The sequence below is a fragment of the Macaca nemestrina genome, chromosome 5, assembly GCF_043159975.1.
Source record: "Macaca nemestrina isolate mMacNem1 chromosome 5, mMacNem.hap1, whole genome shotgun sequence".
Lineage (NCBI taxonomy): Eukaryota > Metazoa > Chordata > Mammalia > Primates > Cercopithecidae > Macaca > Macaca nemestrina.
Genome location: NC_092129.1, coordinates 146,181,254 through 146,193,230, shown reverse-complemented (window position 1 = coordinate 146,193,230; position 11,977 = coordinate 146,181,254). Strand labels below are relative to the sequence as shown.

Here is an 11,977-nt window from a genome sequence, read left to right as displayed (position 1 = left end):
AACAAAGTGAGACTCCTCTATAAAAAGTCAAAAAATTAGCCAGGCACAGTGGCTAATTTTAACCTATGAGGTCCAGCCCACGAGGTCCAGGTTGTGGTGCATGAAGTTTGCTCCAATGCCCTCCTGCCTGAGTAAGAGAGTAAGACCCTGTCTCAAAATAAATAAATAAATAAATAAATGAAAGAAAGAAAGGAAAAAAAAAAAAAGCCCAGGTGCTGTGGCTCACGGCTGTAATCCCAGCACTTTGGGAGGTAGAGGATGGTGGATGGTTTTGAGCTAAGGAGTTTCAGATCAGCCTGAGCAACATGGTGAAATCCTGTCTCTACAAAAAATACAAAAATTAGCTGGGCGTTTGTGCTTGCGCCTGTGGTCCTAGTTGTTGGGGAGGCTGAGGCAGGAGAACTGCTTGAGCCTGGGAGGTGAAGGTTGCCGTGAGGCAAGAACGAACCACTGCACTCCAGCCTGGGTGACATTGCCAGACCCAGAGTCTCAAAAATAAATAAATAAATAAAAATAAACAACTATGTATTGCTTGACTGCTGTGTCGTTTCCAAGCCCTGGGGATGCAGGTGTGACCACAATTGGCCAAAGTGACAAAACCTAACAGCTGTAACCCTGCAAGACTGGGGTTATTTTATACAGAGGAAATACAGAAGTTAAACATTCTTCTCAGGACGCTTCAGCTAGTAACTAGCAGTGGGGGCTGGGGCCAAATCCAGGACTGCCTGACTCCAGAGCCTTTGATTTGATAGAAGGAAAGAAAATGAAAAAGAGGAGAAAAGCTTACATAGAGGAGGGGAACAAATCAAGGCAAATATAAATGAGCCAGAAAAAAAAATCTAGATGAGAGAGAAATAAGAAAAGGTTTGCTAGGAACCCCTACCCCCCTTTTACAGGTGAGGAAACTAGGCTGAGATGTAATAAATCTGTATTTTTCCTTCGCTACAGATAAACCTTTAGAACCACAATAAGAGGTAAGGCTTCAAAAGAAAAATACCTGGGAAAGTTAAAACATAATAATTGGCTGGCCAGGTGTTGTGGCTGAGGCCTGTAATCCCAGCACTTTGGGAGGCCGAGGCGGGCAGATTGCTTGAGGTGGGGAGTTCGAGACCAGACTGACCAGCATGGTGAAACTCCGTCTCTACTAAAAATACAAAAATTAGCCGGGTGTGTTTACAGATGCCTGTAATCCCAGCTACTCAGGAAGCTGAGGCAGGAGAATTGCTTGAACCCGGGAAGCGGAGGATGCAGTGAGCCGAAGTCACGCCATTGCACTCCAGCCTAGGCTACAGAGCAAGACTCTATCTCTAAAAAAACAAAAAACGGAAAAACGTAATAATTGGCATATCTTTCAGCTAAGAGGGAATAAATAAAAACACAGGTTCTTTCTCTCTCTCTTTTTTTTTTGAGACAGAGTCTCGCTCTGTCACCCAGGCTGGAGTGCAATGGAATGATCTCAACTCACTGCAACCTCTGCCTCTCGGGTTCAAACAATTCTCCTCTCTCAGCCTCCCGGGTAGCTGGGATTACAGGTGTGTGCCACCGCGCCGGACTAATTTTTGTGTTTTTAGTAGAGATGGGGTTTCACCATATTGGCCAGGCTGGTCTTGAACTCCTGACCTCAGGTGATGGGCCCGCCTTGGCCTCCCAAAGTGCTGGGATTACAGGCGTGAACCGTCACACCCAGCCTTTTTCTCATTTTTTTTTTTTTTTAGAGCAGATATAACAAGTAAATTTAGCAATACGTCAGACTAGACTGAAAGGGGTTTAGGGTGGGGGTATATTTGGGGGCAGGAGACTAGCTGAACTGTTCAGGAAATCTTGGTGATTTTTATTTTCTTCCTTTTTTTTTGACACGAAGTCTCACTCTGTGGCCCACGCTGGAGTGCTGTGGGAGGATCTCAGCTCACAGCAACCTCCACCTCCTGGGTTCAAGTGATTCTTCTGCTCTCCTCCCAAGTAGCTGGGGTTACAGGCGCCCGCCACCACGCCCGACCAATATTTGTATTCTTAGTAGAGACGGGATTTCACCATGTTGGCCAGGCTGGTTTTGAACTCTTGACCATGTTGGCCAGGCTAGTTTTGAACTCTTGACCTCAAGTGATCCGCCTGCCTCGTCTTCCCAAAGTGCTGGGATTACAGGCATGAGCCCGGCGCCCGGCCCTTGGTGATTTTTCTTTTCTTTTTTTTTTGTTTTGTTTTGTTTTGTTTTGTTTTTTGAGACCGAGTCTCGCTCTGTCGCCCAGGCTGGAGTGCAGTGGCGCTATCTCGGCTCACTGCAAGCTCCGCCTCCTGGGTTTACGCCATTCTCCTGCCTCAGCCTCCTGAGTAGCTGGGACTACAGGCGCCCGCCACCGCGCCCGGCTAATTTTTTGTATTTTTAGTAGAGACGGGGTTTCACCGTGGTCTCGATCTCCTGACCTTGTGATCCGCCCGCCTCGGCCTCCCAAAGTGCTGGGATTACAGGCGTGATCTTGGTGATTTTTCTAAGCTTATCACAGTCTCTCTCCCCTTAGAGTTAATTATTCTTGTGGCTCTGTGTTCCTAAGGGAAGTGGGCCGGACAAAATACATGCCAGGCAGTACAAGGGCTGCTAGGAGAAAGGCCCGAGATACCCCTCCCGGCATTCGCTTGGGGGCCCACAATTTACATTCAATCTTCTTCAGAAACTTCCTTTTCCCGGTGTTTGCTAAAGGTGATAGTTTCCAGGTCACCTGACCGGTCTCCTTTGCTGTCAGCGCCAAGTCCTGCAAGTTTGCGTGAGAGGCGAGAAACCAGCAAGAGTTGGGCAAACTTTTCAAACCAGGTTTTTCCTTCAGGGTGGAATCTAGGCGGCCACAGTCTGGTGCCAGCTGGGTCACAAACAGCTCCGTGACCTGTTTGTAAACGCGATGCTCTTAGGTCCAGCCTAACCGCTCACAAGGGTGAAGCACTTAATTAATTCATCTCTTAATCTTGTTAGGAGCCAACGGCTCCGATTAGTGTTTGGGCGTGACGGGGACGGTGCTGTTTATGAAGTCCCAGCCCATTTGGAGGTTAGGAAGAGGGGTCTGTGGGTAACTTGAAGGTCGACACACTAGGAAGAACGCTCGAGGGAGCGCCAGGCCTGTTACAACGAGCGCGCGCGCCGGCGCACTTCTCCACCCACCCGGCGCAACCGCCAGAGCGCGCTCCCAGCAACCGCGGCTCTCGCTGCGTTTGTAGCCACTACGTCACGGCCTCTTCTGCTTCTCATTGGGCGAGTCCGTCCAATCATGTGATTCCAGTATGGCGTATAAATAAAGGCGAGGAGAAAGCGGTGGTCCGCCATTTCGTGGACGCCGGGTGAGCGAGAGCATTGGTGGGTGTTGGGTCGGAGGAAAGCAGGAAGACCCATCGGAGCGTGTGGATTTGAGCCGCTGCATTTCTTAACCCTAGATCTCGGTAAGAGACCAGCGAAAGAGCGAGTGAGGTGGAAGTGGAATTTAACCGTACCAAGGAGGAGCCAGGCCCAATGGCGGCGCCAGATTGAGACAAAGAGGCGCCGCCGCCATTTTGTGACGTTCAGCACGGGGCGGTGGCGGGGGTTCCCGGCCCATCAGAGGGTTTCCTAGTCTTGGGGTGGAGGTGTTTATATTCCTCAGTGGGTGATGAGCCAGGATAGGGGGTTACCCGGGAGTTGGGAACCACAAAGGGGACCGATAGCCGAGTTGTATTCCAGGTCGCAGCCTTTTTATGTTTATGGCGCCTTTTTTTTGGGCCCATCATTTAATTGGGAAGCTCCTCGGAATGCTTTTGTAAAGTCACTAACCAAGACTGGACCTTCTAATTCATGTTAAATGGCCCCCGTAATCACCTTTACTTTCATGTAGTTTCCGTTTTTGCAGCCTGAATCTAATCACTTTTTTCTAAGACCGAACGATCTTCCTTGAACTTAAGATTCGTTCTTTCAGCCGCCTCCCATTAAAATGTAGGCTTAAGACAGATGCTAGCAGTGTTTTTAAAGATTTTCACCAGTGGTTTGATCTTAGAACTCCTGGGCACAGGGTGTGGTCACAGCAAGTAGGATGTGTCTGGACTGGATATTTTAATTAGACAAGCCCAGAGTAAGAACGTGGTGTTTATGGAAAGCACTTCAGCTAAATTATTGAGTATATGGTTTTTATGTAATTGAAACTGGTCTACAAGTTTATCGCCGAAGTGACGACTAAGTAATAAAGCTTAATCAAATGTAAGTCCGCCAAGGAAAAACAAAAAAATAAGTCCCCAAAGTGCAGTGAATTTTTGAGTAGCAAATACCTCTTTGTAACTTTTTATTAAAGTAAAATTATCCCAAAGTGGTATTTAGTATAATCAGTGTTGTGTAATCATCACTTACACGTAGTTCCAAAACATTTCCGTCACCCCCCACCGCCCCCAGGAGACTCCTACCCATTGAGCCCTTACTCCCAGTTTCCCTGTCCCATTTCCTCCAGTCACTAGCCACCACTAATCTCTCTCTCTGAACTTAGCTATTTTAGATATTTAGTATTTATGGAATCGTGTATTTTTATGTCTGGCTTCTTTAGCGTCATGTTTTCAAGATTTTCCAACGTTGGAGCATTTGTCAGTACATCATTCTGAAAAATACTCATTTTATGTCTATACCACATTTTGCTTATCCGTTTCTGTTGATGGACATTTGGGTTAACACCTTTTGGCTACTGTGAATAAGTGCTGCTATGAGCTTACGTTTAAAAAAAAAACTGGAAAGTTGGTCTCGTTGCTTGAGAAATTCTTACTGCATAAGACTTTGGTGTATTTAATGACATGTGATAGCAGCCTTGTTCCTATGATTTCAAATGACCAAAATAGGCATGCATTTATTTATTTTTATTTTTTTGACGATGGAACCTCGCTCTGTCGCCCAGACTGGAGTACAGTGGCGCGATCTGGCTCACTGCCACCTCCGCTTCCCGGGTTCAAGCGATTGTTCTGCCTGAGCCTCCCGAGTAGCTGGGACTAAAGGTGTGCGCCACCATGCCCGGCTAATTTCTGTATTTTTAGTTGAGACGGAGTTTCACCATATTGGCTAGGCTGGTCTCGAACTCCTGACCTCGTGATCCGCCTGCCTCGGCTTCCCAAAAGTGCTGGGATTACAGGCGTGAGCCCGGTCCATGGGCATTTTTTTTTTTTAAATGAAAAGTTGGCTTTTTATTAAAGCTGATACGTTTTGGCTTATGTAGGCACTTTGAATCCCTTTTCTGGTAGTGTAACCTAAAGGACTAGCTTTCTTCATCATTGTTGTATTTGGTTTTGAGTCCCCAACAGAACTCTTTTATACTTTTCTAGAAATGCTTTATTTGGGGGATTAAATAAAATAACAGGTTAAGTCTTTAATTCACGGCCCAGATGATGGTAAATGCTCCTCCAGTGTTCTCACGTTCCAAGGAAGCTGTTTTTTCCTTCACTAATTGCTGGCTTCCTGAGGGTCAGGAGAGTAAAAGTTTTGGGGGAACAGGTGCTTAGCAGTAACATTTCTTGTTTGGTTTCTAGCATTTTGGAATTAAGTTTTTTTTCTCTTTACATGCTACCTTAAACTCTTTTGTGCACCATAATGGAATTCTTTCTAAGGATCTGTGGTTTTAACTGTAGATGTTTAGATAAATGAATATTTTTGGTATTTTTCATTACAGAAATGCATCGTGATTCCTGTCCATTGGACTGTAAGGTTTATGTAGGCAATCTTGGAAACAATGGCAACAAGACCGAATTGGAACGGGCTTTTGGCTACTATGGACCACTCCGAAGTGTGTGGGTTGCTAGAAACCCACCCGGCTTTGCTTTTGTTGAATTTGAAGATCCCCGAGATGCAGCTGATGCGGTCCGAGAGCTAGATGGAAGGTGATTTAAATTGATACAAATGTATTGCTTGTATTTTTCATATTTAAAATGTACAGGATATGTGGCTTTTAGATCTGGCTTTCCCAATCACTGGCCAATTGTATCTTTAGATACAATTGGGATTTTTTTTTTTTTTGAGACGAGTCTTGCTCTGTCACCTGGGCTGGAGTGCAGTGGTACGATCTCGGCTCACCACAGCCTCCGCCTCCTGGGTTCAGTCTCCTCCCTCAGCCTCCTGAGTAACTGGGACTATAGGCATGTGCCATTATGCGGGGCTGATTTTTGTATTTCTAGCAAAGATAGGGTTTCACCATGTTGACCAGGCAGGTCTCGAACTCCCGACCTCAGGTGGTCTGCCTGCCTGGGTCGCTCTCCCAAAGTGCTGGAATTACAGGTGTGAGCCACTCTGCCCAGCCAGGATCAAATATTTTTAAGAGTAGTTGTGAACTGATACTTGTTTAAAAAATTGTTTACAAAATGGTTACGCGGGTTTGTTGTATCTTTACTTTTATGTGTTTGAAATACTTATTCCAGAAAGTGAATCAGTTACTATCTCCCTTTGTGTTAATAGTGTCCTGTTAGCTGGCTAAGTAAGGCCTGAGTATTGACCTCCATGCCCCCACCCCCCTTTCCTCATCTTTGGAAATATAATGGAAAAAAGGGTCTGAGCGTTCACTGTAAAGCTACATGAAAGGTTGGTCAATTCAAGCAGGTCGTAGTAAAGTTTTCCAGGGCTCACCTCTTCCCAGTCACTGTCCAAATATGATGGCTTATCTAAATTTAATGACGGGTTGTATGAAGGGTGAGAAGTAATGGTCTTTTCTACTCTGAGCTATAATTTCTTTTTTTAAAAAAATGTATATTTAAAAAATAATACAGATGGCGGTCTATGTTGCCCAGGCTGACTTCAAGCTCCTGGGCTCAAGCCATCCTCCTACCTCAGTCTGTCTGAGCGCTGGTATTACAGGAGTGAGCCACCTCACCTGGCCACAGCTATAATTCTGTGCTGGCTATTGAGGGGAGAGGGTACTGTAAAATGGCCAAAATGGTTGTCTTGTCTTGAGCCCATTTTTTACTTGGAGTTGGGTGGGGGGAGACCAATAAATACAGCCTGACAAATAACTGAAATAAGTGCTGGGACCTCAAAAGAAGTCGTCGTAATGAAGATACAGAAGAACTTGTATTTCAAGGATAAATGGATCTTCACACTTAAATTGCGACTGTTAACAAATTAATATTGAGCTCAGTAGTCAGACTGGCTCTAACAATTAGGCAATAAAATAGAAGTTGGCTTGTGAATTGGTACTTTAGAAAATCCTATTTAATTGTTTAATTTGAAATTAATTGAAATTTTAATTTGAAACTGAGAAACAAACTTACTTTGTTTTTCAAGACAGAGTCTTGCTCTGTTGCCCAGGCTGGAGTGCAGTGGCGTGATCTTGGCTCACTGCAACCTCTGCCTACTGGGTTTGAGCGATTCTCCTGCCTCAGCCTCCTGAGTAGCTGGGATTACAGGCATGTGCCACCACACCTGGCTATTTTTTGTATTTTTAGTAGAGCCAGGGTTTCACCATGTTGGCCAGGATGGTGTTGAACTCTTGACCTAGTGATCCGCCTACCTCAGCCTCACAAAGTGTTGGGATTACAGGCGTGTACCACCATGCCCGGCCAAAGCTCACTTTATATTAGTAAAAATAAGGGAGCTAGAAATTTGGTATTAAATTTCACAGACATTCAGATGTGTTCTTTGCAGAATAGCCAACTGGGAGTACTTTTGGCTTTAATACACAAGTCAGAAAGGCTGTTTTAAGTGTAATATCTTTGCTTCCTCAGAACACTATGTGGCTGCCGTGTAAGAGTGGAACTGTCGAATGGTGAAAAAAGAAGTAGAAATCGTGGCCCACCTCCCTCTTGGGGTCGTCGCCCTCGAGATGATTATCGTAGGAGGAGTCCTCCACCTCGTCGCAGGTACTTGAGAGAAAGCTTGTTTAGAGGTATTGGTGTAATGGAGTAGCTAGTAGGAGCAGGTATTTCTCTTAAAAGTTTGTTGGTGGGTTTTAAACTTTGGAAGAATCGGAGGTTTCTATGAAACATTTGTTGGGTGTAGTTTGGGGTATGTGAGTTGTGCTGAGTGTTGGCTTTTGTCTTTAGGTCACTGTTCATGTTGGTAGTCAGTAACTTCTATCTTGGATCTGTCTTCTAGTTCATCTTTCTAGTTGCATCTTTCCAAATCTTCCCTTACTTCAATTTAGGCCTTTTTCTATTTCTTGGCTCCATAATGACAAACATTACATTCAACTCTAGCTCTTCACAAATTTGTGTTTTCTACTACTAGCACAATTGTAATATTTATCAAACAGGCAGCTGTTTTAATGTTACAACTGGTAAAGTAGAAGTCATTCTGAAACTAACTTAAGTCACTGACCAATAAAGGGGGCTAAAAAAGACGTAATCCCAGTCATCTGTTCTTCAATCCCAAATAGGAGAAAATTCAGTTTTTTTATAATTGAAAATGGCATCATTCTTGGACCAGGCAGTATTGTCTGGTTGCTAACTCCACATCTCCTCAGACCTCCAAAATAGTTTCTATAGGACTAAATTTACCTCTTACAGGTGAGTGGAGTCCTTCTAGGAGACAGGAGTTCAAAATCTTGCCCCTTTTGCTATTTTGAAAAACAACAGCACACTGTTGCCCATCATAATAAAGAGTATTTGTTAGCTAATAGATGGTTGTACTGATGGCTTGTTTTTCATTTTTTTTGTGCTTTTTGGTCCATCTATTAATAAAAATGAACCCCGTTACAGAGTCACCATCATGTCTCTTCTCACCACCCTCTGAATCTGCATTAGCCAGTCAACTAGCCCTTTCAGCGTCATGTGACCAGCGCGCCCCATTCAGCTTGGCTGGTGTCGTTTCACATGACCCAGGCTGGCCAGTCGTCAGGTTGCACCGCCCTTTGGTTCCCGAGCATGCTGTTTTCTCTCAGCCTTCTCTCCAACCTTAACCAAATCGGCAGCAGCCACCTCGACCGCCCACACATTCCTGGCCAATCAGCTCAGCTGTTTATTTACCAAATGTCTTCACAACAACTACAGCAGCAGCCTTCGGCTAACAAAAAAGCAGGAAAAATCCACAACACCCCCTTCGCCAACCAACTAAATCCAACGCAACATCTGGCAAAACCTTTTCAGCAAATTCTTCCTGGCCGTCAGTCCGGCAGCCTCACCTCACCATTTCTAGCTTGTTGAAACCCAAAACTAGTAAGTTTTTCCTGCTTATACAGTTTACTGCTGGTTAAAATAAGGAGTAAGCGGCTTAAAGTAATTCTTTTTTCTGGATCAAAGGCTGGCTGTGCATAATTGAATGGTAACGTACATATATATTGCTTGAAAAACTTTTAAGGGTGATAGGGAACTCGTAATGTAACTAGACCTTCAAGTGAAACTTATTTGCATGTGCGAGATGCCAAACTAAAAAATTTTAATATCTCTAACAGATTAGCTTTCTTTTCTGGCAAAAATTTGTTGAATCCTATCACCTTTAAATGGTTTTACTAACAGTTTCAAAATTTAAAATTTTGGGGTTGAAGTGTGGGCCAAGCTAAGGTAATTTTGGTAAGCCTAAACACACTCTTAAATGTGACGATCACAAATGCAGTTCTAATGTACCACTTAATGGCATCAATATTTACACCTACCGCGTTTTCACAAAATTACACTATCCACCTGGTACCTAAGTCTTGTCATGGACTTACAGGTTTGCATGGGTTCCAAATACTGGTTTATGGTACTGTTTTTGGAACTACTTGTGGGACTATATTTTGGTGTGGTGTTTGGGTAGTGAGGTTAGTTTGACATGAAGTTTTGCATTGGACAGATCTGCTGTGAAGCATTCTTTGTTAAAGTGAATCCATGGTTGGAATACCTGCTTTTCACTTGAGCTTTTTGTTCCTTAATCCTTCTGTGCCTTTTTTTTCTTTTCTTTTTTTTTTTGGACGATGGGTGCCAGTTCTTCGGCACATTCACTGGGCCCAACAGTGAGATTGAAAAGTTGGGAAATGCCTCACGCCATAAATACTAATTGATGATGAGCCTAATTTTCCTGTTTCTGCTTTTAGATCTCCAAGAAGGAGAAGCTTCTCTCGCAGCCGAAGCAGGTAAACGACTACCTTTTTTGGCTACATTCTTAGAAATGGCAGTGTTTCTGCTGTTCTTAAACTTTTCCAGATGGCTTGGTTAATGGGAATAAACCTTGGCTTTAATAGTGAACAGGTTGTAAGGATGAGTCACTTTTCTTTGAGTTTTCAAAGACTTTTTAGAAAGTATTTAGTTTTTTTAAAAAAGAGGGTCTGTCACCCAGGCTGGAGTGCAGTGGTGTGATTATAGCTCACTGTGTCCTTTTAACTCCTGTCCTTGGAGTGATTCTACCTCTTCATCCTCCTGAGTAGCTCAGACTACAGGCACATACTATCACACCTGGCTAATTTATTTTTTGTGGAGATGGGATCGATCTTTGTTGTCCACTCTGTTCTCAAATTCTTGGCTTCAAGTGAGCTTCCTGCCTCTGCCTCCCAAAACATTGGAATTATTGGCATGAGTCACCATGCCAGATCAAGAGAATATTTACGTATAATTTTACCATACCTCATTGGTCCTAATGTTTTTTCTGTCGTTTAGGTCCCTTTCTAGAGATAGGAGAAGAGAGAGATCGCTGTCTCGGGAGAGAAATCACAAGCCGTCCCGATCCTTCTCTAGGTCTCGTAGGTAAGATCTTAAGATAATTTATATTTAAGACTTTGCATACATAGTATGCTAAGACCTTTTTTGTAAGCCATGAATTTTTTACTTTAAAAGTCTATTTTGATACATCACTAAGTGTTACCAAGTTACAAATGTAATGTTTTGTTTTCTGTTTTTTTAGCCGATCTAGGTCAAATGAAAGGAAATAGAAGACAGTTTGCAAGAGAAGTGGTGTACAGGAAATTACTTCATTTGACGGGAGTATGTACAGGAAATTCAAGTTTTGTTTGAGACTTCATAAGCTTGGTGCATTTTTAAGATGTTTTAGCTGTTCAAAATCTGTTTGTCTCTTGAAACAGTGACACAAAGGTGTGATTCTCTATGGTTTGAAATGGATCATATGAGGCATGTAATACCAAGAATTGTTACTTTACAATGTTCCCTTAAGCAAAATTGAATTTGCTTTGAACTTTAGTTATGCATAGACTGATAATAAACCTCTAAACCTGCCCAGCAGAAGTCTGATTTTTTTTTTTTTTAAATACAGAAACAACTGGCAAAAAAACTAAGATTTACCTTTTTTCCATAGCTGGGATATAGGATGCAGCTATAGTTGAATAAGCAGTCTTTAAAAACTGCTGTGAAACACAAGCCATCAGGTAAAAAGAAACGCTGAACTATTAAATTAGAGGTTTTTGAAAAATCCAACTTTCATCCTGGGCAGAGGTTGCCTAGTTGGTATAGAATCTGTTATTCAAGAAAGTTTACCTTTGCTTTAGGTCGTAAGTTCCTTATTTGATTGCTGTATATGGATACATGGCTGTTCGTGACATTCTTTATGTGCAAATTTGAGATTTCAAAAAATGTCCTGCAGTTTAAGGGTACATTGTAGAGCCGAACTTTGAGTTACTGTGCGAGATTTTTTTTTCATGCTGTCATTTGTAATATGTTTTGTGAGAATCCTTGGGATTAAAGTTTTGGTTACAAATTATTGTTTAACTTGAAAGCCTGTTTTTCCTTGCAAACTCAAATCTGTGAGCTTGGTACCAAGTCCAGGTATAACATTCCTATTGGAAGCCATACTTATATTTTCTTGTAAAGTGCTTTTGAATTAATAAAATATTAGCATAATGGTGTAATAGTTGAACCCACTGTTAACCATTGTTCTTATCCCATGGGAAGCAGTTGGTTACACGATTCTTATTTTATAAGAAACACAGCTGAGAGGCACTATGGATTAGTCTTCTGAAGTGAAGGGAATATAGATGTCACCTAAGTGATAGTTAACACTTTTTTTTTTTTTTTTAAGGAGTAGAAGCCAGTTCAGGGTCCATGTTATTTAGTGACCAACATTTTAAAGTATAGCAGCAACCTG

At 42.9% G+C, this 11,977-nt stretch overlaps 1 protein-coding gene across 1 annotated transcript; it reads left to right on the top strand.

Moving 5' to 3' along the window:
• The first annotated feature begins 3,267 nt into the window (after positions 1-3,267).
• On the top strand, positions 3,268-11,593 carry LOC105474525 (serine and arginine rich splicing factor 3). Its single transcript, XM_011729277.3, has 6 exons — positions 3,268-3,423; positions 5,655-5,862; positions 7,696-7,830; positions 9,981-10,019; positions 10,540-10,626; positions 10,784-11,593. Exons 2-6 carry the CDS (start codon positions 5,657-5,659, stop codon positions 10,809-10,811), a joined length of 495 nt encoding a protein of 164 aa, XP_011727579.1. The 5' UTR covers positions 3,268-3,423; positions 5,655-5,656; the 3' UTR covers positions 10,812-11,593.
• Positions 11,594-11,977: the final 384 nt, after the last annotated feature.